The following is a 24,691-nucleotide window of genomic DNA, read 5'->3' on the forward strand; positions in this document are numbered from 1 at the left end:
CATGTAATCCGGACATGTTTACGGCTGCTAATCTTCTAGGCAGCAAATGTACGCCGCATGCCTATCAATTGTAGACATACTCCGTACTTCGCCGTGCTTCTGGACCCCCCACGCACAAATACAACATGATACATTCAAAGTTCAAATCCACATCACTCATTCAGACCCAAGACATTGGATGCTTTCCAACACAAGGGCCTTCCCTCAGCCCAGAATTTTTTTGCGGATTTCTTTACTTATACTACCTCCCATGTCCCCATCCAAGAAGATCAGCCCTCAGGCAGTCATCTCCAAGGGAACCACCATCCCGCTCGGAACCCTTAAGCCCCATCCGTCCAACCCATCGCAATCTGGTATCCCTACGAATCATAAACTTCGAAGACCAAAAGTGTCAAAAAGAGAAACAGAATCAACATGAAAACGAACATGCCGCTTTTCCTCCTAAGGTCAAGAGTGAAAACAAAGGAAGCGGTGAACCCGTCGTCGAAGATGTTCGAGTGCCATTAATTACGATCCGAGCTGGCAGACAGTAACCGGTACCAGCCTTTGAAGTATGGAATAGAAAAGGTCGTGACCTAGGTGACAAGGCGAATCTTCTTCGAGGAGCCCTGATAGGCTCGCGAACGACAGAACACTACTTATCGTAGTAGTTTCGAAGAACTGGTAGACGACCAGCGACACAAAGCGCCGGGGTTCCCCTCACAGAACCAACCCTCACCCCTCTAGCGAAAGAAATCATTAACCCGCATGCAGTAAATCCCCGCAATCCTTTAGGGTAAAGCGCAAAGAACAAATCGTTAGAATAAGCAGTCCGGGGAATAAGACAACCCTAATGCAAAGCGCAATCCGTAGATGACAGAGGAGAAAAGAACAGAAGACATATCATAGCGGCGCAAACGCTCGCACAACAGGAAGCCGGAACGCCGAACCCCGGAAAGACAGTCCAGAGTTCCCAAGGAACTGTGTGAATCGGGTCTAGCGCAGACAAACATAACGAAGTCAGAAGGAGAGAAGAGAAATCTATCATGCAGGATACCGCGAGGGTTGTGTTTTTGTTGAGATCCTGGGCGAAGCCGATATGCTCTCGATAAGGTTGCAGAGAAAACGAAGCCGCTACTCGAAATATAGACGCCGGTCGTTGCGCGAATCGCCGGGTTAACGAGCTGCAAGGGCGTTGAAGGATCTTGAAACCGAAAACGGAGAAGATAAGAACAACTTTTGGCCAACTCTGTCGCTGGGCAGAGTACGGCGATGAATATGTAGCGGATGAAGGGAAGAAGCGCGTGCTGCTATGAATATCTTCGGAGATACGCAACACCGGATGAGCATGTAATCTCATGCGCAATTCGAATAGCCAACAAGAGCATGTAGTCGACTCTCGGAACGGTATTCCAAAAAAAGCCGGCAACCAGGAGTCAGTTCACCAGACTCCTAGCCCGCGGCCACCTGCGGCCTCATGTACTGCATACACCCCATGCAATGGCAGTTGTCATGAGGGACGCCCCATCCATGATGGCCCCAGGCGGGTGCAGTATACGGGCCCGAGAATGCGCTTGGCGCCCAGCCATAGTGTTGCGTGTGTTGCTGGTGCTGCGAAGGGGTACTTGAAGCTGGAGCCCAACCAAGGTGCTGTGAGTGCTTCGAAGGGGCCGGTTGCGGTTGAGGAGGATAACCGAACATGGTGCGCCGGGAATAAGCCTCAGCCTGAGCCCACGGTCCCACGGATCCAAGGTACTCAGGCGTAGGGGGTCCGGTAGTGACGGCGGACGGGGGAGAATAGTCGTTGGCCGATCGCCAGTGCTCGTAGTGGGCATTGTTGCTCAAAGGCTGCGCAGACTTCGGAGCGGGTTCATAGGGAGGCGGCAGATTATAGCTATGCTGCGTAGGCAAGGCCGGCAATGGCTTGTTCTGGTTCACCCACGTAGGGCGTGACGCCAGGAAAGTGTCAATGGGGTCGAGCTTGATGGGCCTGTTGGCGCGTGCGGTGGCACTGCGTTCATAACCTTTCCAATGGCTTGACCAGACGTTCCAGCCGTTCTGTTCAGTGGGGTCACGGTGGAGCCTGAATTCGATGGCAAGGAGCCACTCCGTCTCCAGGCGGTTCAGATCAGCAACCGGAATTCTGCTGACCTCGGACCAGGAACGGTTGATGAAGGTATTGTCGTCCAGGAACTTGCTTCCGAGCACCAGGGAGATGGTGAGGAGGCGATACAGGTCACTCTCGGACCTGGGCTGACCACGGAGCATCGTCATCCGTTGGGAGAGGTAGAACATGCTCAGCAGGATGGTGGCTGAGGGGAGCCGGGTGGCGCACAGCACCTGATGGACCCACTTCCGGAAGGTGGGAGGCGTCCCGCGATCTGGTGGTTTGATGATATCGACAGCCATCTCGCAGACAAAATCCGTCATGACGTCCATGTCATAATCAAGCTTGGCGGACACTCCCCCGACGGGCTTCTCTTCCTTGGGTGCCTGGACGACCCGCTGATGACTTTCCTGCGCGTACTGTTGCTGGTACGTCGTCTGATGGCCATACAGACCAAACTGCGAGCGCATGGGAGGCAGCGTAGGTGCCATGTCTTCCCGGGCGGGGAACCCACCTCGATTGCGCTGGAGTGCGTCGCTCATGTAGGTCCCAGCCTGAGGATACATTGGGGGTAATGCCATGGCGAGCTGACCGTAGCGATCCTCAAAGTCATGACCGTCTTCCTGTTGGCGGATGCTCGCCTGCCTGCCGTACTGCGTGTGTTGATACGGCATGCCGCCACAACCCGTTTGGTAGCTGGGGATGAACTCGGGCGGTGTAATGGGGGCCTGGCGAGGGCTTGGGCGAGGATAGAAGGACGGCATGTTGGGAGAAGCGTCGCAGAAGGACAGAAGAAACTAGTGGGTAGACTCTGTGGTGAAGGTTAGCGGGTTCACCCCCAGCGACTGCACAGTCTGTGAGTGAACTCCACCGCGGTGAAGGTCCACGACAAGTAGAACGTACAGTTTCTTCAATTCCCAGCGGAGCGCTTGGTGAGCGTGTGCTCGGTAGGAATCCACAGACGTGCTAATAAGAGCCTATCATGCACAAAGAAATTTGCTTGAAGTGAATGTCTTGGTTTGATGGAGAGACAATCGCAAGAAAGGTCCAGAGGTCGTAGTGATAGATTTTCGAAACAGATATTGATGATGGAATGGGGGTTTCGTGTGGGGTTCGGCGTTCGGCGAAATTCCGTTGGCGATGGCAGTGCTAAGATGGTAGCGCGAGCCGAGCAGCAAAGTTCAGAAACCGTGGGGTCTCGGCGTGAATTGACGTCTGATGTCGACGCAAGACGATTTCTAAGTCAATAGATCGTCCGTGGTGTCAAAGATTGTCGACGTGTCAGTGAAGGTTGTCGCACTTGTCGCAGGTCGAAAAGAGTCCGAAGCTGAGGAGCCGTGCAAGAAAGCGATTTCGGGAGCAAAGAATTGCAACAAAACCCGAATGTGCCGGAAGGATATACACGAGGCTACGTGGCCGAAAAACTGCGACGGGTGGGATGGTGGGAGTCGTGTCGATGAGGCGGTTGATGATGGTCCGAAGAGGCAGAGGTAACCCGTGTGAACCGGCTCAAGGGGACGATGAAGCGACGAAGGATGGCCAGCACAACCGTGGATCCAGCAGCAGCAAGAGGGGGAAAGCAACGGGGGATGACGGAGGATGCAGAGCGGTTGTGCTGAGTGAGGCCACGAGTTGGAAAGTGGATGACCGAGGAGGCGTGCAAAAAGCCACGGACCAGAATCTCAGCGCAGCGAGGGACTGAGCAGGCGCAGGGGGGACGCCTGAAAATCGGTCGGTGGGAGCAGCGACGGCCTCTGCAACCAGCCAGAGAAGAGGTGGAGATGAGGAAGAGGGAAAGGAGGGAGGAGGGAGGAGGGAAGAGAGATGGAGGGGAGAGAGAGAGGAGTGAGGAAGGGAAGGGGAGGGAAGGGAGGCAAGAGCCAGCAGTGATGATGCGGTTGCCAGTTGCCAGTTGCCGAGCAGCCTCTGGGCAGGGAAAGAGCAGGAAGGGTTCGTTGGCCCCCCTTCCCTTTTTTCGGGTTGGGCGCACGAGCCCCGTGGCTCTCAGCGCTGAGTGGATGGCCAGCGCCCAGCAAGCCAGCCCGTGCTTGCCCTCTTGCCATCTTGCCCGGCCCACCGCCCACCCATCAACGATCGAGCCCATCGAGTGACCCAGCAACCACATGGCCAAAGCAATAGTCTCATAGTGAGCAGCTCCCCCCTCCCAAACGGCTGAGGGTTCCGCCGGCCTGCACAGCCAAATTTCATTTCGAGCCCTCGAACGCAGAGAGGGATGATGAGGCCGCGCAGCGTCCGAGCAGCGAACGAGGAACGAGGCGAGTCACAGGCATGCTTTCCATTTTGATTGATGAGCACTCAGCAACATGAGCAGAGTCGATAATATTAAGGCCGAAACTTTGACACGCCGCGCTTCGGCCTCGGCGGTTGCACGGCGGAGGCAGGCCGCACAACGAGAGCAGCCGCTGGACAGGCTGGACTGCACCCCTTTGCAATCAACAATCCTCTCTCTCACTGCGTGCAGTAGTGTGGAGTGTGGAGTCACTGCAAGTGCGCGTGCAAGAGTGTGGGAGGCGGGCCCGCAATTAACGCCGACGCCGGCCATTCACATCGCGTCGTCGCATTATTCTGAATTCGACTCTTTTTTTTTTTCGTCTCTGCCAGCGTCCTCCGGATGGACCACCAGCAAACCACAGGCTGCAGAAAGAGAAAGCTCTTCGGGCAGCCGCCATCGTCTTGTCTTCGCTGTCTCTCACACACTCTCTGCTTGTGCCTGCGTGTGGACCGAGTCCTGTGTATGCAGAGTATGCCCGTGTCAATACCGAGTCTGTGTCAGTCCGAGTTGCAGATTCTGCTGGCTGCTGCGCCAATAATCAATAATGGCACGCTCCACCGAGGTGCAGCCCGTCAACCACCACTCAGCCTTCAGGGGACTCGTGCTCACCAGTTGGCTCCGCCGTCCGTCCGGCCACCCACGCTGCCGCGAGAGCCACGCTGCACGCTGGCCAGCCGTGTCAGGCCGCGTGTTGTGCGGAGCAAAGCATCGCAGGCAGCACCTTGTTGGACGTTGGGAATCGTCACAGTTGCTGCCACTGCCACCCCGCCAAGGCTCCTTGCGTCCCCTCCTCCTCTCCCAGTCTGCTCTCCAGCTTATTATTGCCGCTGACATAACACACCTGCATCCTACACAGGATAGCAGGTGCCTGGAGGCAATACAGAGTACATGATCATGAGTGCAGTAGCGGTCTGGGACAATGATCGAGCCACTGCCTGTGCAGCGTGCACTGGTATCAGTAATAAAATCGAGTTTCGAGCTCGGTCCGCGTAGACGACATGGCCCGATCGCGGAGTATGGATCAGTAAAAGCCACTGCTGCTCCCGAGTCCTCCAGGGCTGCTATGAATTACGACCTCCGCTATTCAAGTGACTTAGTTGATATTGCTCCTACTCTGGAAATACTAGAGAGGAGAGGGCTTTTACTGTTGCCCCATGATTGCTTTTACCTCGCAGCCTGCGTATTTCCTCAGCACAGATTCTGAGCGATGAATGGTGAAGAGAATTTCGCCACACGCGGCTTGCCCAGTGACGACTGCTTGTCCCAAACGGGCATGTGCGCTCTCCTGTGCCACTCTTCCTCCAGGCATCCTGCAAAACGGTTACGAGATCGAGCACGTCTGACGCAACACTGCCGCCTGGCTGTGACCGTGATCCTTTTCACTTCGCCCCTGCCACTGCCACTGCCATTGCCCATCGATGATCTGGTCCTGAGGAGCAAGCAGGCAGTGTCGTCGACATCATCGTCCACCACACCAAACTGCCAAGCTACCTACCCTCCACGGCCGGCCGCGGGGAACTCCAACAACAAAAATGTGGCACGTCATGTCTGAGAGAATCCGTTCCTGTGCGCGAAGAACAACAGCGAGAGCGGCGGCCGATGTCCCGCACCTTCCCTGATAGATTTTCATTCCCCAGGTCCCGCTGCTGCATCATCTGCCCATGCTTGCAGATGCTAGCTGCCTTTGCCCCTCACTCACTCCGCTCTCCGTCGCTGCAGGTATCTCCCTACACAGTAAATACAGTACCACAGTAGTTGCAACGAGGGGCCTTGCGTGCCCAACGAGCCGCGACCCGTGAGCGCTTTTCCGCAAATGGCCGATCCTTACGAACCGCCGACGCCGCGATGCGAGCAGCAACGGGATGAGCGCGGGGACTCGTGGGTTGTCAGTCCATGGTTGGATGTGTTCCGCCCGCGCATCATTCTGCTCGTGCGGGATGCCAGAAGTGTGTACTCTGTACTGTGTACGGGGGATGCGAGTGGGTATGTTCTGTGGTACGCACAATTTTCACTTTCCAGCAAGGCATGCTGCTTGCCCCGTTAGGTCCCTTGGTGATGGTGGATGCGTACTCGCGCATTATGGGCATCACGACCAGACTGAACACTTTTTGAAAGGTGGGTTTTTTGACTTTGCTTGGAAGCCAACTGCAGCCCGCTCTGGCCCGAAGTACATGCGTAATCAACCGCACCTTGAGTGGAACCATTTCTTTCCTCCTCCACAACTTCGCGTTGCGGCGACAAGCTGCGGTCTTTGTCGCCGCCACTCCAATATTCGATTTTCAATTTTCAATTTTCTTCAATTTTCAATTCTCGTTGGCGTTACGGGGACAACGATCGTCGCATCTCCTGTTCCGCTATAAATAAGTCATCTGCTGCCGAGACAGTATGTAGTGGTTATTTATCACAGTACTCCGTACGTTGAATCACTTTGACGGAATTGCGAGCCGACGTCACCCCGTCCCAGCCGTTGAAAACACCCCTCTTGAATTGCACACAACGTATAATAAGAGTACATAACCGCACGATTATCCTAAGAGTGGCTGTACACTGTACCGTGTATACAATTGGCAACGTTCCTCAATGGTGAGGTGTCATCCCCTCCATGGCTGTCCATTATGGCGGAAACCAGGCAACAGAAACAGCACCACAGGCGACAACAGAAGAACATGGAATCGGATGAGCTTCCGGACACCCACACATCTGTCTCTCTCGTGAAGTCGTGTTTGCGATAGTGCGCTATACTCCCTTTGTTACAACGTACGTGTTGCAATTAATTCCCCTTCACTATCCGAAACCCCCCTTCAATCAAACACCACGATATTTGAGGAACATTGATGCACATCTGCACGTGATGACGTTGTAAATGGCTTTCTTTCCATTTTTGGACTCCGGAACACCATTGGGTGAGACCAAGTGTCCCCATGCTATTTTCCGGAAACCTGTCCCCATGTCCCTCAGATGGGATCGCTTTGTCGTAATGCCGCACTCCCGCTTTCCCCCAATCCCTTACCCCACGTGCACGTTTTAGTTCATCTGCTTGATGAGCTTGTTGATGTGCTCCTCGCGGTTGCCCAGGTCACCCCCCTCGACGAAGTGCTTGAACTTCCTCGGCCGGAAGCCGCCAGTCGGGTTGCTGAGCTTGAAGGGCCAGAGGAAGTTGGACGCCTGCTTGAAGTTGGGTCTGCATACATGTGAGTGGTGTGCTCTTCTGCATCACGCGTGGTCACTTGACTAACCCAACAGTGTAGACTGCGGATACACGTTAGCATTCGGTTTCAATTGAGACGGTGAACCAGGCTTACTCTCGTGAATCAAATCCTCAACGCAAATGATACTATGCTTAGGTCAGCTTCACCAGTAATGCAGCTCACAGGAGACGACCGTGTCTCACCCGTATTTGCCGAGCTGCTGCTCAATGATTTCGTTGTCAGTCAGCGGGATCCGCTGCTTGTCGACCTTGCCATAACCGCGCTCTACGAAATGGTCAGCGTGAGCGGGAAATACGGGATACGCTATGCCTACTGTAGATGAGCTCACGGACGGACTTCTGGTTGGGGTAGCCATAAGCAATGTAGGGCTCGACGACTGTACGGGATTAGAAACTGTTAGGCGCATGACAGCTTTCGTTGGACGTACTCTTCAGCATCTCCGAGGTGGCCTTGGTCAACTTGATGAAGACACCATTGTTGATCTGGAGAAGACGGAGGAGCTGCAGCGTCTTCCGTTTCTTGGGGTCAATCTTGTTGATACCCTTGATGCGGATGACGAAGGCGAGCTTGGGCTGAGCGGGAACGTAGAGGTCGCCATTCTGCTTGGCCTCGCGCGCAAGCCTGATCTTCTCCCTCTCAGCGTCGCGGTACTCCTTGACGTACTTCTCCGCGCGGGTGAAGATGGTCTCCCTCTTCTTCTTGTTCTTCTCTGTCCAATCATCAGCCCCATTGCTCCAAATTCGTGAAATACGCCATGCGGATTCGAGAGGGCAAATTCATCAGTCCCGAAAGATGGTTAACGGTTCGACAACATCGACCCGAAGGTCTAGCCGATAATGTTGGTTTGGTCTTCATCATCGAATCGCCCTCTCGAACCTCCACACACGTGCGTATTGTAAATCTCGCCGTACCTCTTCTCTCCTTGGTCGCCGCGGCGCGATCCTCGCGGGCCTTCTCCTGGGACTTCCTCTTCTTGAGGAGCGTCTCGGGGACGAGGATGTCGTTCTGGGTGGGAACGCTCCTGTGCAGAAAGAGGATCGTCAGTATAACATGTCCTTGGAACCGCAATGAAACCATATGGCAGCCTGTATTCAGTCCTGTTGCCGGAGAAGAACGCACTTACGTCTTGGGCGCCATTGTTGCAGCTCGTTCCGTCGTGGGTTGGATCTCGAAAATCGACGACTTCGCAAATTTCGAGATGCTGTGTGCCTGCACGGGCCATTTTTACTATTCCGTATTGGTACTAGCCTCAATTCACGAGATTCATGATGAATGGGCCCCTCCAGATGTCAACACCAACTCCACCACACCTCACGTTGAAGTTAGAAGACGTCGGAACTGCAGCAATTGTATTCAGTTCAGCGTTTATGATCTTTGCAGCTATTAGCTGCGGCCAAGCGAATGAGAACCCCTCGGTATTGCCGTGCACACGGGCTTCTTGTCATGCATGGCAGGCGGTTCGAAGATGGAAGACTTGGGCGGTTTCGCACCATTTGACAGTACCAGTTACTTACGAGCAGGATCGTTTTCTAAGAATGAGAATCGCTCACAGGCTGGATCACTATTTGGATTGCCCCGACTGTGACGGATTTTTCTCGATTTCACGACTTTCCGACTATCATCGTTTTTCGATCTCTCGCTGACAGCGGCCGCACAGGTGCCTTTCACCCTGACTGGCTTCGACTACGTTACTTTTAAGAGCTATCGGTCCCTTAAGTACAAGTATTGTACAAGATGGCTCCTTAGCTTAGGCAAGGTGTTATTGATATCGAAATGGGCAGCAGAACGCTGTACCACTGGGGGCCAAAGTCTACGCCCAGACTCGCAGTCTGCGCAACAAGAACGCAACTGCATCTTATGAGGAATAACAGCCCCCATTATTTTCCAAGTCATCGACCCCTTGCGCAGAGTTCCAGCGAGTGGACCTCGCGTTCACCACGGATTGGTGTGATAGGAAAATGGTGCGTGTTGGACATGGCCCGTCCACCGTCGTCTTACATCCCCGAAGTCCGCCACTTACCAAAGTATGATCGAAACTGGAAATGCAACACCTATTACCTTAATTAGCGCGCAATCATGGCTTTCGCGTCTTGCTGCTGATATCATCCGATTGTCGAATACGGTTGCCATGAGCGCCTTCATATTCCCTTTTAAGATTAGGGGGTGCAGGATGGATCTCATAAACACGTGGGTGACAACCGAGTTGTGTCTTTCTGCATCTTGGGAGACATGAAACCGAAGATCTTTGCGACACACAGCGGACTCCGGACATCGCCCTGGATTCTGAAGTGCATAGAGCTTCAAGAGGTCCTGTGTCACAAAACAATAGTACGCGACGGAGTACTTCAGCATGAGTCGACCCTCGAACGCCTCATCCATTTACTCAGAGGACAACTCGCACTGGCGGACCCCTTCAGAGGATAGCATAGTCTTCAGCCCCGGCTTAAACCATCTCCTCCAAGGCATCCCCCGCACCAGCGACAATCCAGAGACGCCCGGTGTCTTGCAAAACTGCTCTAACACCGATAGCAGTATCAACAACATCACTGATGCCAGCCTCGATACCAGCACCGATACCAGCCTCGATATCAATACTGATACTTACAACCGTAACAGCATCACGAACACCATCGCTACGAGTATCACTACAAGTCCTACCATCAGCAGAAGTCCAAGCATCAGGAGCATCGCCAGCGCTGCTGCCGGAACTTCTACCAGCACCGCTACCCACAACCGTAGCAGCGTCACGAACACCATCGCTATTGGTACCACTACAGGTCCTACTATCAGCAAAAGTCCAAGCATCAGGAGCATCGCCAGCACCGCTGCCGGAACTTCTACCAGCACCGCTACCCACAACCGTAGCAGTATTACGAACACCATCGCGACTAGTACCAGTACGAGTCCTACAATTAGCACAAGTCCAAGCATCAGCACCATTGCCAGCACCACTGCCGGTACTTCTACCGGTACTTCTACCAGTACATCTACCAGTACATCTAACAGCACCAGCAGCAGTCCCACCACCAACACGACCCCCAAAGGCACCGCAATAATGAAAGACATCGACAAAGTCATACATTCCTATCAAAGCCTCCATCTAAGCGACACGGGAACCAAAAGGGACACATGGACTATATTAAACGCCACGGACATGTGGGCTTTGCAACGCAACACCCTGGAGTTGAACAGAGAGGCGCTGGAGTTGCTAAGGGATATGTCCTCGACGTCACCTAGTGAAAATAAAAAGAAGGCGGCAGAGGAATTGGAGTACCCTGCTCTCAGGAGAGACATATTCAGCAGATCCCGCTACGCTTGCAGTCATTCGGCAAGGACTCCTCAACCCCACCATCACCACCGCAGAGTCGAAGATGACGGCTTGTCGTTCAATCATGAACTATTCTGCAGCCAGCCCTACCTCCAGACCTATCCGCAAGGTGAGCCGGAACCCGCGAACGACTCGGATCCGGAGGTTTGTTCTATAGGGAGTTCGGTCTACTCGAACGGAGTGCCGGAATCACTCTACAGCCAGGAAGCCGACAGCACTCCATCACAACCTTACTCACCACTCACATCTCTCGCGTCCGAAGAGCTTCCTTTGTCCGTCCACAAGCAACGAAAGCCTCCCTCATTATGGTCAACGACGTCGTACGGCCCTCCGCCGCCCCGTCCGCCGCCCCCTCCACCAAAAGACGTCGCACCAACGATCCCACGCCCGCGCCCCGCACCCTACGCCGTCCTCCAACACGCTCCCACGCCACCGCAAGCACCGGCTCGAGCTCCCCATCGGCCGCGGACGCCGATCAAAGAAGAGAAGGGCAAACTTAAGGCCGGTCATACACGTATCCACATCGTGCCCGACCCGGAGCGTCCACCTGCATCCTCATCCAAGCCCAGCAAAACCGGGATAGCGAAATTCGCCGCGCTCTTCACACATTCAAATCCCTCCCCGTCGACGGTACCAGAAAAGCCGGCAACCAGAGTAGTAACAGTGCACACACATCTCGCCGTCTCCACCACCTCCTTACCAGCAACGGGTAGCCATCCCCCCTCCCGTTCGAAATCCTTTACGTCCCTGCGCTCACTCTCGAGCGCGTCCAGCTCGAGGAAACCCGCGACGCTCGCCCCCTTCTGCAAAGGCGCCTGGGCGATCCGGACTGCCTCGTCCTCGGACCCGACACGCGGCCTAACGCTTCAATCCCTGCCCGATGGGATGTACAACACGTACCAGGTGTGGCAGTGCAAGGAGTGCCGGTTTCGAGGCGCCGTTATCCCGCTGTCCTCGACGACGGCGAATGACGAGGGTGAAGGCGAGGGCAAGCAAAAGAGGCGCAAGAAGGGAAAAGAGCAACTGGGAATCGATACGGAGATCTACACCAGCGCGGTCGGGATCCGGTACCGCTGGATCTTCCTGGCGAAATCGCACGTCCGGAAACGAAACATATCCCTCTCCTCGTCATCTCCCTCTCCCCCTGCCGTCCAGACACGGGTTCGCTCCATCGCGCAGCTCGACCCGATGAATACGTCGTCGCTGTCGCCGGCCACGTACTCGTGCACCATCAATGGCGAGCGCGACCATTTCCACGCCAATCTCGGATGTCTCGTTTGCTCGGTCGAGGGCCACGAGTCCGGGGTGTATGGGAATGTGGAGGCGCTGATGAGTCATATTTTCCTGGAGCATGCGAGGGGGATGGAGGAGAGGACGAGGCGGAAGGTGCGGTGTGTGGTTGGGCGGGTGGCGGGGAGGGGCGAGGAGTGGGATTTGAATATTCCGTTTTGAGATCTGATGGGGGGGTTTTTTCTGGAGGAGCATGAAATACCCTTTTTCGAATTGTTTGGCTATTGTCATCTTCGCTTTTTTCCCCTGTGCATATCTCGAGGTCTGTAAGGTGTAGCCTGGGGACGTGTACATCGAACACACGATTGTTGGATACACTATGCATAAGGGGGGCTCCACAGGACATGCTAAGCCGTCTTAAATCCTTACACCTACCTGTAGGCGTCACTAAATAAACAGTACGTACCATATCTCTTGTAAAGGTGGTGAGGATACCCTTCCCCTGCCGTTTTAAAGTGCAATCCCTCGCACTTCCATTCTACAGTCAACCAGTCCCAGTCCCAGCAAAGTGTGAAAGGGAAAAAACACACAGAATGGATCATACACGGAGTATACCTCCCTCTCTTCTCCATCAGAGATCTAGAGAAACCAGCAAATCCCTTCGTTGCCTATGGTACAGGACCCTTGGACCTCGGTACCTCCTCGCCTCCTCGTCGTTGTTCGCGGAGAAGCCGGCCGGAGACGAGGAGCTAAAGCTAAGGGACCTGTGTGAAGACGAGCAACATGCCTTTAAGGCGCAGGGCACGTTTCACTCTGGCCAAGGGGATGCAGGTGGATGTGGCGATGGCCGTGGGTTCCAGGGTTTGGGGGAGGGGGGTGTGGATGAGGGTGGGAAAGTGTTTGGTGATGGGTGATGTGGTGATGGGTGGCTTGTTACCGTAGACGGGTAGGGAAGAAAGGTGAGGGAAACAGTGTTGAGATCTATGAGACTGAAATTCATCAGTGAGTCAATTGTTTTGGTAAAGCACCTAGGAGAACGCCCATTGTGCGCCACTCTTGGCTTCGTTGAGTGGAATAGTACGAGGCGAGTTGATGAAGGTGAAACGGCTGGGATCACCCATGGGATAGCTTTAGGTCTTTTCCTAGGGGCTGAGTTGGCATTACATCAAGTTGAGAACGATGTTGGTATGCTGGCCCTGTGGTGGCCCCGTTGATACCTGTCAACCCATGCCTTATGAGCTTTGTAAGTATATAACAGCCCATGCAAACCGTGTACCAATTTCCACCCCTTCAACCGCCCTGACGCCCAAACTCCAGACCTAATACAAACACACTATCGAAACAAAACCTCCCCAACCCATCCATCTCAACTTATTCCCCCTTACCCTTCTACCCCCCTCCCCTCCCCCTCCCCCTCATCCTCCCCATAAAACATCCTCCTCAACTCCCCACAAGCAACCCCATACTGCTCCCTCGCCCCTGGACTCTCCCTCAGCGGATTCGGCGCCTTATCCCACCCATGCGGCACGCCCGGCACACAATGGAACCGCACATTCTTCCCGACCTCTCCCCTCAATCTGTCCCGGAACCGCTCGCCCTCGGCAAGCAACATGTCCCACTCGCAGCACATCATGACGATATCGTCCGGCAGGACCTGCAGCATCTCGCGGGGCGCGCGGCCGGGCGAGAGCCAGGGGTGTGCGAGGTCGAGCGACGGCGGCTGCAGGTACGAGTCGTCGAAGAGGCGGGTGAAGACGGCGGGCAGGTTCTGGTCGGCCCGGACGCACGTCTGGCGCCGCTGCTCGCGCGTTTGCGTGTAGTCGGTTGGCGGGTAGAAGGAGATGATGCCGAGGATTTTGAGCGAGGTGCCGTAGGGGGTGGTGATGGAGACGGAGGGGCCCGAAGCGTCCTTTAACGAGGAAACGAGGGAGAGGGAGGAGGTGCCGGTTTGGCGGAGGTAGGCGATGCGGTCGAGGCGGGAGTTGGCGCGCGTGAGGGGGTTGCGGGAGGGTTTCCGGCTGGGGAGTAAGGGTCTCAGGGATTTGGAGTCTGGGTCGGTGCTGGGATGGGGGTTGTCCTTTGTGTTTGAATTTGGGTTGGAGTTGCCGTTAACATCGGTGCCGTCGGAGGTCGAGGAGGGTACATTGGAGATATTCAGACTTCTTTCGTCATCCTGTGCCGTCACCACGGGGACGATTGTCTCCCCATTGCCAGCCGAATCTTCCACCTGCAGCACCTGCGGCGTTTGGGGCCTTGACCTTCCTGTACTATCCTCCACCTGTACCTTCGGCACCGCCGCCCCAGGGTTGGCCTCCACCTTCACCCTCGCCGGCGTGCTTCCGGCATGACTGCCCTCTATCTTCTCCCCCTTTGCTGTCCGATCCAGCAGCTCCCCTTGCAAACAAAGCGGTACTGTAAAACTCATATTGCCCCCGCTCGAAAACCCACTCACAGCGAACCGCTCGGTATCCAGCAAGAACTCCTCCGCATGCTTCGCCAGATACAGGATTGCATCGGCCCCGTCCTCCACAGCCGTCGGGAAGGGATACTCGGGCGCAAGGCGATAATCCACGCTCACGACCACGGCATCCACCTGTTCCACCACGGCGCCGATCCAGCGCGCATCGTCCGTCGCGGTGCCGAGTACGAAGCCCCCGCCGTGGAAATTCACGACGCACGGGTAGCGTTTGGTGCCTTTTAGTTTGCGCTGGGATTTGTAGTCCTTTGGTACGTAGAAGTGGATGCGGAAGCGGCCTTTGAGGGGTGAGACGGTCGCGTCAACGGTGCGGGTGAATGCGGGATTTGGAGGGCGAGGGGGCGCTTGTCGGTGCAGTGTCATGCCGATGGACATGAGGAAGCGCCAGACTTGGGCTTGGAGGTGGAGCATCCATCGAGGGCGGTCGTCGCCTTCAGGCATTGGTAAAGGAGTGTCTGTTGTACTACGCGGGTCTGGATTGTGGTGTTAGTTGTCTCTCCTTTTTCGCCCGGACTATGGAGACGGATAACGGAGCTGTGTTGGTGGTGTGATAGGAGATAGGGGCAAAGCAAATTCGAAAGATGAGAGAGGAGGACAGTACTTGACAATTACGAACGTGGCGCATGGCCTCCCTCCCGCTTGCCCTACTGGAGCAGGCTCGGCAAAGGAAGAAGGAGTGATAGGCAGAATGATCATTGGAGCGATGGACGGGGTGGTGAGGACGCGTCAACTCTGAGGTCGGAGTTGCTGGGGTTTGCGGCATGACGTAGAACTTCCGAGCGGATTATTTCCTCTTTGGGATAGGACGGCAGAATGGGCAATCACAACAGTAAGCAGAATAGTAAGAGTGTCGTCACTACATGGAATGATCTATCTCATCGGAGTAGCATGAATTCATGCTACCCGCTCAGAATTATCATTCAGGCTAGTAAAAGCTGAAAATATAATGTGAGAGTTCGTTCAGAGCCATCGCTTGCAAAAGCCATTGCATGAAAGACAAAGCACAGAGTGCAAAGGTCAAAGCATAAGAGCCATAAAACCCAAACCGATCAGAATGCCGCTCAAGTCCTAGGAAAGCGCCATTCGCTCGCCTGTTGATGCAGCCGTGAACTCATCCCATGCATGTACAAAGATGTCCAGAGGATGATGCCGTCAATAAACGCCGTGGGAAACCAACCTTGAGCCCGCTAATGCCGTATGTCAAAAAGTGGAAAGAGCCGCATCGTAGAGGAAAGGAGAGGAGGATCTCAAGCTTCGACGAACTCGTAGTCCTCATCCTCAGGCCTCTTCACCGTCCGGGGTCCGGCGAGGGCCTCGCTGGTAGCGTCCAACACCTCGTACTCCTCCTTGATCAACTTGTCTGTCTGGCGAACCTCGTATCGTTCAATCGCCTTTGCAAGGGCAAGGCCGAGGACCTGGCTGCCGTGGCTGGGCCCCCTCTCAGCGTCGTACGAGTATGTGATCTCTGCATCGGGCGCAGGGGCAGCCGACGGCTCCTCGATGTCTTCGTCGGCAGAGGACTCGCCGCTAGCGGTGTGGATATCGTTGTTCAGGACGGCTCGGACTTTCTGCTCGCCTTTGGGAAGCCTATAGTGGAACAAGTTAGGGTCTCGATTATTGAGCGTGAAGGGGTCAGGTAGACGCACCCATTGTGCTTCCTCCAGACAGGATCGATACGTGCTGGTCGAGGACGGTTGTCCTCAGCGCGGCGTCCTGGGCCGAAGGAGGTTCCGTAGGCCCATTTCACCTTGCGTTCCTTATCTCGTCGATGCTCCTTGGAGCCGCTGCGGAGATCGCTGGTCTCGGACGCCATGGTGTTGCCGAACGGGTGCTTGACTGGGTGTGGGTATGTGTCTTGCTGGATGTAGGAGGTGTGTAGGGAGGTCTTAGGTGTGGTGATAGAGAGGAAGAAGTTGTCGACGAAAGGGGCGATTGTCGGGAGGAGGGAGGCAAACGAGGTGGACTAGGCAGGGGGGACGGGAGGGAGTGAAGGCGGTAGGGAAGGTTATACAGCGAAGCTTCCGAGTGGTGAGTGGGCAGTGTCTCGAAGATGACTCTCTTCCAGAACGAGTGTGACTCAGTATCAGGTGGAACGGGTTCCCTACTGTGTTAAGTACGCTGATGGTCTAAGCGCGGGTTGTTGGAGGCAGCAGGAGGTGTCATCATATCAACAGTCATATCATGAAAGGGCTCCCTGCAACGCTGCGGCGCGCCTTTATTAGTAGGTCGGGTCTCAAAGGGCGAGGGCGCATGGCCTTCCCACCAAGCCTTTGTTGTGCCTGGAACTGGTCGGACTCGGGACTGGGCGACGATAAGCAGCGAGGGTTGGCTGCGGTCCTGTGACGAAGCTCAACGCCGAGGCATCATCTTCGACCGTTCCCGGTTCCTGTTTGGCGAACGCCTTGATGAGTCGGACTGACGTGACGACACTGCCATCGCCTTGGTTGCGCAAAACAAACGTGGGCGGTTCGTTGGAGGCTGAGCAGGTTCGTACTGTAGTGGCTGAGGTCGGCATTCGATGATCAGGTCGAGCTGGTGGAGGAGATGCAGTTCGTGATCAGATCCACAGATCCAATGCCGGTTCCCCCACTGACATTCCTTGGCATTCATCTGCTCCATCACAGTGCCGTAGATGCTGGTGCGCCCTCAACAACCACTCTGATTGCTCAGTATCCTGTCTCCTCTCCATCGGCCTACGCTTATGAAGTGGCTGCCTTGAAGCACGCGCTTTCGAATCTCAGCACAGCACAGCCGCCCGGACGTGCCCGCTTCCCCCTCATGTTCCCCTAAACAAGCTCGCCCCCCACCCATTCCCCAGTCCGGCGTCTTCCTATCTCGACTGCAGCCATATCGGGCGAGTCATCCCGTCGCAGCGAGAGAGCAATAAGGTTTCCCCGTCCTACCACGAGCAGCTGTGCCGCCCAGGCTTCCATCCGACATATCCGCCAAGTAGTCTTGGAGTGTGATCCGTTCGACCACACATGAGCCGAAACGTGCCTCTCGGTCTGTCACATGCGATTTGTCTCGCGAGTTCCCATCTCAAGTGTGGTAAGCAGCCTCATCCCGAGCTTCCTCATCCTCCTCGTCCTCCTCATCGCTGCCCTCGACGAGCGCAGCCTCGCTGGGCAGCATATCCGGGAACCACCCAAACCTCTCCAGGTTAACGGTAAACTCGCCCATGGATCCCTGTTCCACTTCTACCCCTTCTGCCCGTAGAGCGGCAGCTTGTCGCGAGGCGCCAGACGGTCCTCTTTGACCATGTCAACAAAGAACCGTCACGAACGACAAAGAGATCGAGTGTCTGAGTGTCCAGCACATACCTGGGACTGATGCCGCCTCTGCCATTGATCACGCGCTGCCACGGCACATTCCCGCTGTGGAATGTCGAGCTCGGCTTCGTGGGATCCGTCGACGGAGAAGGGAGGTGTTTCAGGCAGACTCCGACCTGTCTTCAAGAACCGCATGCGTCAGAGGTATCGCTACGTTTGCATCTTGTGTCTTTGATATGTACCTTGGACATTCAGCTGCGTGCGTGTTAGTTCATGTTTTTCTCATTTCGTGAGTGATACGGGTTTTCGTACGTTTGCCGACCAGTCTCGCAATGTGCCCATAGGTTGTGACGCGCCCATATGGTATCTCCTGAACGGCTTCGTAGACTGCCGTGTACCAAGCCCATACTTCTTCCGATCGTTCGCCCCGTGCCATGATGCTTCCGGTCGATGCAGAACGAGACACGGTTGTGCAGAACCTTGTCTTGTGACTCTCAGGCCTCCGTCGCGACTTTGAAGTCAAACGCGGGAGCGCCAATTCACGTGACTAATTCCTTGGTTTTGCCAAGAAATTACATCAATCTTGGCATCCACTCCCACCAAAGCTCCATCAACCATCCTCTCCTCCCAACCTCCATCCTAAAGAAAAAAGAATGTCCGACCTAGCCTCCTACCTCGCCAAAAACTACCTCACCGCCGACACAGAAAAGAAATCCAAAAAGCGCAAGCGGAAAAACAAGGACCTCATCATCGACGACGACGACGACCTGTCCGTCCTCAAGACCCATGCCTCCTCGGACGACGAAGATGCACCGATGATCGTCGGATCCACTGCAAACATACCTCTTTCCTCCTTGAAGAAGTCAAAGAAGAACAAGAAAGAATGGAAAGATCCGTCAGCCCCGACGCAGACATGGACGACCGTCGGCGTCGCCGCGCCCTCGACCGCACAGCAAATCGCCGCCGATCAAGCCGCTGCAGACGCCATCATTGCGTCTGCGGCCGCGGAGCGCAAGCGCGCTGAGGAGGCTGAGGACGAAGCACCCGAAATGGTGGACACGGAGGGGGTGCTGAGGATGGAGTCCGGGGCGCGCGCGGGACTGCAGAGCGCGGCGCAGGTGGCGGCGCAGGAGAAGGCGAAGGCGGATGAGGAGGCGAGGAAGGCGGCGGCGGCGGCCAAGGAAGGGCCCGGCGAGACGATTTATCGCGATGCGAGCGGGAGGATCATCAATGTGGCGATGAAGCGGGCCGAGGCGAGGAGGAAGGCCGAGGAGGAGGAGAGGAAGAAGAGGGAGTTGGAGAGGGCGGCGAGGGGGGATGTGCAGAATGCCGAGGCGGCGAGGCGGAGGGACGAGTTGAAGGATGCGAAGGGTTTGACTGTGGCGAGGTATGCGGATGATGTCGAGTTGAATGAGGAGTTGAAGGAGCGGGATCGGTGGAATGATCCGGCTATGGGCTTCATCAAGAAGAAGAAGGAGGGGAGGAGCGTGACGGGGAAACCGTTGTATCAGGGCGCGTTTCCGCCGAATCGTTATAATATCCGGCCGGGCCATAGATGGGATGGGGTGGATAGGAGTAATGGGTTTGAGAGGGAGTGGTTCAAGAGTCGCAATCGGAGAGCGGATGTGGAGCGGTTGGAGTATGCATGGCAAATGGACGAGTGAACTGGTTTGAGAAACTATTGCATGGCGCGGCGTTCTGGATTTTGAATATCACGGATACCTATAGGATGGGAGACTAAACTGTCATGGGCTCCACGGCATCATCATATTTACTATCATACAGGCTCGGCGGCAACCAGCGTCGTCAATGTCCAGCAAAACGGATATCCGGATAACAGTCTATGTACAATGGTAGAAGCAGAAGATGGGTATATGTGGAAAGGCCAAGAAGCAATTCGGGTGTTGACTATGCTGTTCCATTGGATATTGAGGGGAGAATGCATCAAATGTTAGGAGAGAGCTGGTCAGACTTGACACACCGTTCCACCTAGTCCATGTTAATAAGTGCTTGAATGATATCTCGCATGTACCTACAGCTTCAGCCGAGGCTTGCAGGAAACTACGAGCCTCCAGCCCAGCCCACACCTTAAGCATGGAGAAATCGCCGCCGCGGATCATCGATGCGCCACTCTGCGCGCCTAGTTGCCGTAATATAGGTAGAGCACTAATCGTCTGTCAGTATCCCAGTCTCCACTGATGGGGGAGTTGGTTTTACCCTGCAAAGAGGTCCAAATCAGGGTTGAGACTTCTGCCAATACCCTCTAGCAGGAGAATGCTGAGCACCACATTGACAAAATCCCCTTCTAGGCGCACGTGGTGATTTCGTACCATTGAAAGCACTTCATTCAAGATGTCTCCAATCTTGATGTTGCCCAATGCAAAGGTACGGCTCTTTACTCCGAGGACAAGATGCTGCATCCGTAATGCAAACACTTCTGGATCAATGACGGCATCAGGCTGCCTGCAGCGCTCGACCATCAGGTGGCCAGCTTTATAGCCATCAAACTCTGCCACTGCTTTGAACAAATCGAGGAAGTTAGTTCTATTGACAGAATTCAGTTGAGTGACGAGTCCCGTATCGATGAAGATAAGCTGAGGCCGGTACCCTTCATTGTCGATTTCTTGAAGAGTCTTCCTCCACTCTTTCGGATTCTTCATATAGGGTCGTAGCCGCTGGAGCACTTCTTCGGTGACATCAGGTGAGTCTTTGGGTCCGGTGGTCCTGTCTTCCTTTCGACTGAAAATGGAGACGTCCAGTTTCTGGGGCTGATAGAAGCGCACCATGATGTTTCCCGGATGGAGGTCAGCGTGAATGAAGTTATCAATCAGGAGCATGGTCAGGAAAGCGTCCAGACCCTCGTTGGCAATATCCTTCTGGAAAACGCCGCCTCCGTTCTGCAGAAACGCCTCGAGCGGTATTCCCTGCGCAAACTCTTCGATCAGAACCTCCCGCGTTGTGTACTGAGAGTATGGATAGGGAAACCAGGCAGTGGTACGGTCCTTGAAATGCTGACGGAAGAGCGTGAGATTGGCGGCTTCGATTCGTAGGTCTAGCTGCAATCGCATCATTTCTCCGAATTGCTCAACTTCGTCCGGAAATGATAGCCACTCCATGGTAGGTATTGCGTTGATGAGGGCAGCAAAGAAGGCCATGATGTTCAGGTCTCGACGTACAATCCTCTCAATCTTCGGGTGTAGCACCTTAACAGCGACATGGCTAGACGGCACTCTCGAAGGGGAGTATTTTAGTGTCACATCCACGTTCTTTTTGATTCGTTGTCGCAGGTTTGCCGGCCCGAACTGCAATGTGTCTTGAAGAGGTGCGGTAAGTTCAGGTTTTAGTTTCGCCTTATATGCTTGAGCAATGGCACCCACTCCCAACGGTGTTTCATCGAACTCCTCGAAAATCTCATCGAAGGGAAGACCACCAAAAGCCTTTTCTATGGTACGCTTGGTTTTCTCGAGAGAATGGGGCGGCGCGTTCGAGTGCAAGGTGGACATGGTAAGACACAGTTCAGCAGGGAAGATATCCGTCCTGGAAGCCGCCCATTGCCCAAGCTACACATGGTCAGACTACGAAGCTCTATCGTGGGAAAAGGCACTACCTTGATAAATGCGGCTCCTGCACGCTCCATCGACCGCACCAGAAAGCCATACCACCAGAGAGTTCCGCTCCTTTCGTTATCTCTATCCCGTTGTCTCTTTCCTAGCCAAATGACCGGTATCGTCAATAGGACTGGTGTGAATATGACCACTAGGTGCAGAAAGCGAAAGGCCGTGGCAATTGGTTCGATGATGTAGAGGTCAACGAAAAAGTAGATGCCCCGCCGTATCTTCTTCGAGTTCTGCAGTGCTTTTGGCACCCGTTCCCTCAGCTCTTTCCTCGACGCCGCAAGCATCGCCTCCTCCTGTGTCATGCCTCCATTCTCCGACTCATTCTTCCCCAGAGCTACGAACGCAAGTGGGGTAAGGGCTGCCGCACTTGCGCCTGCAGCGCTAGACCATAATATCCTGCCTTTAGAGAACGGGGGTCTCGCGAAGTATCGCCTCGTAAACGAGGAGAAACCGGAGGAATGACCGGACGTGAAGGAACGGAACCGTATGCATGTCGTTGCGGTCGAACAGGACCGGAGCCCTTGAGACAGACATGGACGGCCCAAGAATAGAGCCGCTCTCATCATCCGGTGATTCGAAATGCGTTGGCGCGTGAGAGTCCCATGAGATTGGCAAGACCTCGGGAGCGATTTCAATGTTCGTCCTCTCTGTCGGCATCACATGCCGACGTCATCGAGACCGCGATGCGCACGGGCCAGTAACCAAACCCAAAGAAGACGGGATCGAGTAGCAAGCACGCGGTAGGTACATTCACTGGCACTAATAATGCGTTCCTGAAACTAGTGGGACTTCAAGTCATGTACATAAAAAGAGTCGATTAAATTGAAAAGAGAGGGGGCTTCCGTTGTTCCCATTCAGGATATAGTTCCCTCCAGCGTCTCTCCAAGCGGGACCTCGCCGCCTCACGCTTCGGGGACGCGTCTCTTCTTCCACAGTACACCGAGCCTCGCACTCCTGTCGATTCATTTTGGTTCCTGTCGGGAATTCAAAAGCTATACGAATAAGCGGCAGCACTATGTCCATGCTCATCCACAAAATCGAACGGCTCTAGTGTCCCTTGCAGGGACAGATTCAAGACGTGCATTTCCGTTCTTTAATGGAAGATTCATATATGCTGTTCCTGCTCCTCGTACCCACTGTGAGCGAAGTCGCGCTCGGGCACCGCTGCGCGCACCCTTTCGCGTCCGGCATAGCTGGGCACATATCAACAAACAGCATTGAAAGTAGCAGACTCATATCTTCATGAGATTTGCTGATACACGAGAACTCATAATGTTGTCGCGCCTACGTCTGCGCAGCAACGTCTTTCGTCGGCCGTCCTATAATATTATACCGAGATGGCTTCGTGGGAGAAGCTCCCATTCAGCATCAACCTCCGAGATATCTTCGCGGCAAGGTCTGATGAGCTCTTCGACGGTGAAGACGTTCGGTAGGTCTTCTTGCATACATCCCGGCCTATTCATTCTAACTGAACAAGAGAACGTTTCTGAGGATGACCTCTTCACGTACAAGGCACAACGCTGGCTTTGGAATGAAGCGGAGCAGCTTCAACGTCGCTATCTCAAATGCGAAATGACAGCCTTGATAGAGGCACTCCAAAATGCTGCCGGGCCTGGAGCAACGTGCAAAGAGCTCACTAAGTTTTCTGAAGGCAACTTCAACAAAGCCTTTTTGGCTACGATGGACGATGGACGTCAGCTGGTCGCTCGGTTGCCAAACCCAAACGCAGGTCGTTCTCATTATACCACCGCTTCCGAAGTGGCGACTATGGACTATGTAATCTTCCCCCCCATCTTACATCTGTCTCATTCTACAAGTGGCTTTACTGACTCGACTTACAGGTCAGAGATCGTCTCGATATCCCAGTGCCCAAAGTGTTGACATACAACACAAGCGAAGGCACGAATGGCGTTGGGGCGGAGTACCTGATCATGGAGAAATGTCCTGGAATCGAACTCAGCCACGTTTGGGACAGTTTATCCGGAAAAGAGCGAGTGGATATTGTGAAGCAACTAGTGGCTTTCACATCCAGACTGTACACGGCCCGCTTCCCCTGCTATGGTTCACTGTACTATTCAAGGGATATTCCACGTGGTAGTGGTATTGAACTTGATGACACGTTCAGCGTCGGACCGACAACGAGCCGCTCTTGGTTTGATGATCGAAGAGGAGAGGTCGATATTGACCGTGGTCCATGTATGAACCTACTACCTTTCCACTACCAATCACAAGCTGATCATTCTCTTCTAGGGAAAACTGCTGAGGACGTTATGAAAGCTCTCATAAAGCGGGAAATGGCCTGTTTAGAGACGTTCCCAGAGTTTCCGCGGGACCGCCAACAAGGAATCTTTAACGGCCCAGGTGGATTTCATCCGTCAAAAGCTCTCAAGTTGTCAGTTCTTAATGACTGCAGCCGCGTTCTTCCGTACATAATGCCAAAAGAGGACGCATTTACCGCCACGGTCCTATGGCATAACGATTTGCATAGCGATAACATTTTCGTCAACGCGGACCGGCCGACAGAGATTACCGGCATCATTGATTGGCAGGGCGTCCACCTTCATCCCGCCTTTCTACATGTCCACTATCCCTCCCTGGTTGAATACGATGGACCTGTCTTGCCGCCCCTCTCAAGCCCTCAATTGCCCCCGAATATCAAAGAGATGGAGCCCGTCGAGAAAGAACAAGCGAAAGCACTTTTTCTGGCCCAGCCCTTTTACAGCCTGTACCAGATCAATATCAAACGACAGACCCCTGAGTTGCTCCGTGTGCTTAACTCCCGCGACACGCTGGTTTGCCAGTTGCTCGGCTTAATCGTTCAGTCTTTGACGACGGAGAGGTTTATGTTCAGAGCCTGTTGGCACAACTCACGGAGCCAGATACTTGGAGCAAGGTGGGCGGATCGGTATCCTGCCCTCTGGCATACACAGATGAAGAACGATCGCGACAGAATGAAGAGCTGGCCAAGTGGCAAAGGGATGTCGAACGAAAGGCGCGAGTGATTGAAGATGTCGGAGCATACACTGGCTGGGACGGCGCTGTTGCTCACGATGAATACGACGTCGTGGCTGAGCGGTTGCAGAAGGCCAAGGAAAAATTCCTGGATGCTGAGGCTGGTAGTCCGGAAGAGAGAGCACAGTGGATCAAGGCTTGGCCATTTCAGGATAGATGATGTTGGTCTGC

At 54.6% G+C, this 24,691-nt stretch overlaps 12 protein-coding genes across 12 annotated transcripts; 5 read left to right on the plus strand and 7 right to left on the minus strand.

Annotated features, from left to right (window-relative positions):
* Positions 1 to 1,211: 1,211 nt before the first annotated feature.
* EI97DRAFT_32896 (uncharacterized protein) lies at positions 1,212 to 3,008 on the minus strand. Its single transcript, XM_033794732.1, has 2 exons — positions 2,990 to 3,008; positions 1,212 to 2,931 (listed from the first exon to the last, which is right to left on the minus strand). Exon 2 carries the CDS (start codon positions 2,848 to 2,850, stop codon positions 1,432 to 1,434), a length of 1,419 nt encoding a protein of 472 aa, XP_033659091.1. The 5' UTR covers positions 2,851 to 2,931; positions 2,990 to 3,008; the 3' UTR covers positions 1,212 to 1,431.
* A 210-nt stretch (positions 3,009 to 3,218) lies between these two features.
* EI97DRAFT_32880 (uncharacterized protein) lies at positions 3,219 to 4,310 on the minus strand. The gene has a single exon (XM_033794730.1). It carries the CDS (start codon positions 4,209 to 4,211, stop codon positions 3,495 to 3,497), a length of 717 nt encoding a protein of 238 aa, XP_033659092.1. The 5' UTR covers positions 4,212 to 4,310; the 3' UTR covers positions 3,219 to 3,494.
* A 1-nt stretch (position 4,311) lies between these two features.
* On the plus strand, positions 4,312 to 4,951 carry EI97DRAFT_32889 (uncharacterized protein). The gene has a single exon (XM_033794731.1). It carries the CDS (start codon positions 4,411 to 4,413, stop codon positions 4,915 to 4,917), a length of 507 nt encoding a protein of 168 aa, XP_033659093.1. The 5' UTR covers positions 4,312 to 4,410; the 3' UTR covers positions 4,918 to 4,951.
* Positions 4,952 to 5,347: 396 nt separating this feature from the next.
* Positions 5,348 to 5,947, plus strand: EI97DRAFT_429569 (uncharacterized protein). Its single transcript, XM_033797469.1, has one exon. The coding sequence runs from the start codon at positions 5,587 to 5,589 to the stop codon at positions 5,929 to 5,931; it is 345 nt and encodes a 114-aa protein (XP_033659094.1). The 5' UTR covers positions 5,348 to 5,586; the 3' UTR covers positions 5,932 to 5,947.
* Positions 5,948 to 7,145: 1,198 nt separating this feature from the next.
* EI97DRAFT_498120 (60S ribosomal protein L7) lies at positions 7,146 to 8,735 on the minus strand. Its single transcript, XM_033802539.1, has 8 exons — positions 8,712 to 8,735; positions 8,500 to 8,609; positions 8,016 to 8,297; positions 7,902 to 7,964; positions 7,771 to 7,852; positions 7,682 to 7,713; positions 7,616 to 7,628; positions 7,146 to 7,560 (listed from the first exon to the last, which is right to left on the minus strand). Exons 1-8 carry the CDS (start codon positions 8,723 to 8,725, stop codon positions 7,404 to 7,406), a joined length of 753 nt encoding a protein of 250 aa, XP_033659095.1. The 5' UTR covers positions 8,726 to 8,735; the 3' UTR covers positions 7,146 to 7,403.
* A 1,203-nt stretch (positions 8,736 to 9,938) lies between these two features.
* EI97DRAFT_454733 (uncharacterized protein) lies at positions 9,939 to 12,368 on the plus strand (the record flags this gene model as incomplete). The annotated part of the gene is made up of 1 exon (XM_033800573.1): positions 9,939 to 12,368. One exon carries the CDS (start codon positions 9,939 to 9,941, stop codon positions 12,366 to 12,368), a length of 2,430 nt encoding a protein of 809 aa, XP_033659096.1.
* Positions 12,369 to 13,419: 1,051 nt separating this feature from the next.
* EI97DRAFT_33315 (uncharacterized protein) lies at positions 13,420 to 15,401 on the minus strand. Its single transcript, XM_033794736.1, has 2 exons — positions 13,574 to 15,401; positions 13,420 to 13,501 (listed from the first exon to the last, which is right to left on the minus strand). Exons 1-2 carry the CDS (start codon positions 15,061 to 15,063, stop codon positions 13,480 to 13,482), a joined length of 1,512 nt encoding a protein of 503 aa, XP_033659097.1. The 5' UTR covers positions 15,064 to 15,401; the 3' UTR covers positions 13,420 to 13,479.
* A 468-nt stretch (positions 15,402 to 15,869) lies between these two features.
* Positions 15,870 to 16,435, minus strand: EI97DRAFT_447497 (uncharacterized protein; the record flags this gene model as incomplete). Its single annotated transcript, XM_033800097.1, has 2 exons — positions 15,870 to 16,209; positions 16,269 to 16,435. 2 exons carry the CDS (start codon positions 16,433 to 16,435, stop codon positions 15,870 to 15,872), a joined length of 507 nt encoding a protein of 168 aa, XP_033659098.1.
* Positions 16,436 to 17,193: 758 nt separating this feature from the next.
* On the minus strand, positions 17,194 to 18,435 carry EI97DRAFT_33156 (DNA binding methylated-DNA--cysteine S-methyltransferase). The gene is made up of 4 exons (XM_033794735.1): positions 18,204 to 18,435; positions 18,134 to 18,146; positions 17,943 to 18,071; positions 17,194 to 17,872 (listed from the first exon to the last, which is right to left on the minus strand). The coding sequence occupies exons 1-4, from the start codon at positions 18,325 to 18,327 to the stop codon at positions 17,662 to 17,664; spliced, it is 477 nt and encodes a 158-aa protein (XP_033659099.1). The 5' UTR covers positions 18,328 to 18,435; the 3' UTR covers positions 17,194 to 17,661.
* Positions 18,309 to 19,858, plus strand: EI97DRAFT_429576 (uncharacterized protein). The gene has a single exon (XM_033797470.1). It carries the CDS (start codon positions 18,545 to 18,547, stop codon positions 19,553 to 19,555), a length of 1,011 nt encoding a protein of 336 aa, XP_033659100.1. The 5' UTR covers positions 18,309 to 18,544; the 3' UTR covers positions 19,556 to 19,858.
* On the minus strand, positions 19,461 to 22,224 carry EI97DRAFT_429577 (ABC1-domain-containing protein). The gene is made up of 4 exons (XM_033797471.1): positions 21,499 to 22,224; positions 20,109 to 21,451; positions 19,928 to 20,057; positions 19,461 to 19,880 (listed from the first exon to the last, which is right to left on the minus strand). The coding sequence occupies exons 1-4, from the start codon at positions 22,072 to 22,074 to the stop codon at positions 19,836 to 19,838; spliced, it is 2,094 nt and encodes a 697-aa protein (XP_033659101.1). The 5' UTR covers positions 22,075 to 22,224; the 3' UTR covers positions 19,461 to 19,835.
* A 32-nt stretch (positions 22,225 to 22,256) lies between these two features.
* Positions 22,257 to 24,680, plus strand: EI97DRAFT_491423 (kinase-like protein; the record flags this gene model as incomplete). The annotated part of the gene is made up of 5 exons (XM_033802269.1): positions 22,257 to 22,937; positions 22,986 to 23,284; positions 23,350 to 23,704; positions 23,759 to 24,274; positions 24,331 to 24,680. The coding sequence occupies exons 1-5, from the start codon at positions 22,751 to 22,753 to the stop codon at positions 24,678 to 24,680; spliced, it is 1,707 nt and encodes a 568-aa protein (XP_033659102.1). The 5' UTR covers positions 22,257 to 22,750.
* Positions 24,681 to 24,691: the final 11 nt, after the last annotated feature.

The sequence above is a fragment of the Westerdykella ornata genome, assembly GCF_010094085.1.
Source record: "Westerdykella ornata strain CBS 379.55 unplaced genomic scaffold EI97scaffold_1, whole genome shotgun sequence".
Lineage (NCBI taxonomy): Eukaryota > Fungi > Ascomycota > Dothideomycetes > Pleosporales > Sporormiaceae > Westerdykella > Westerdykella ornata.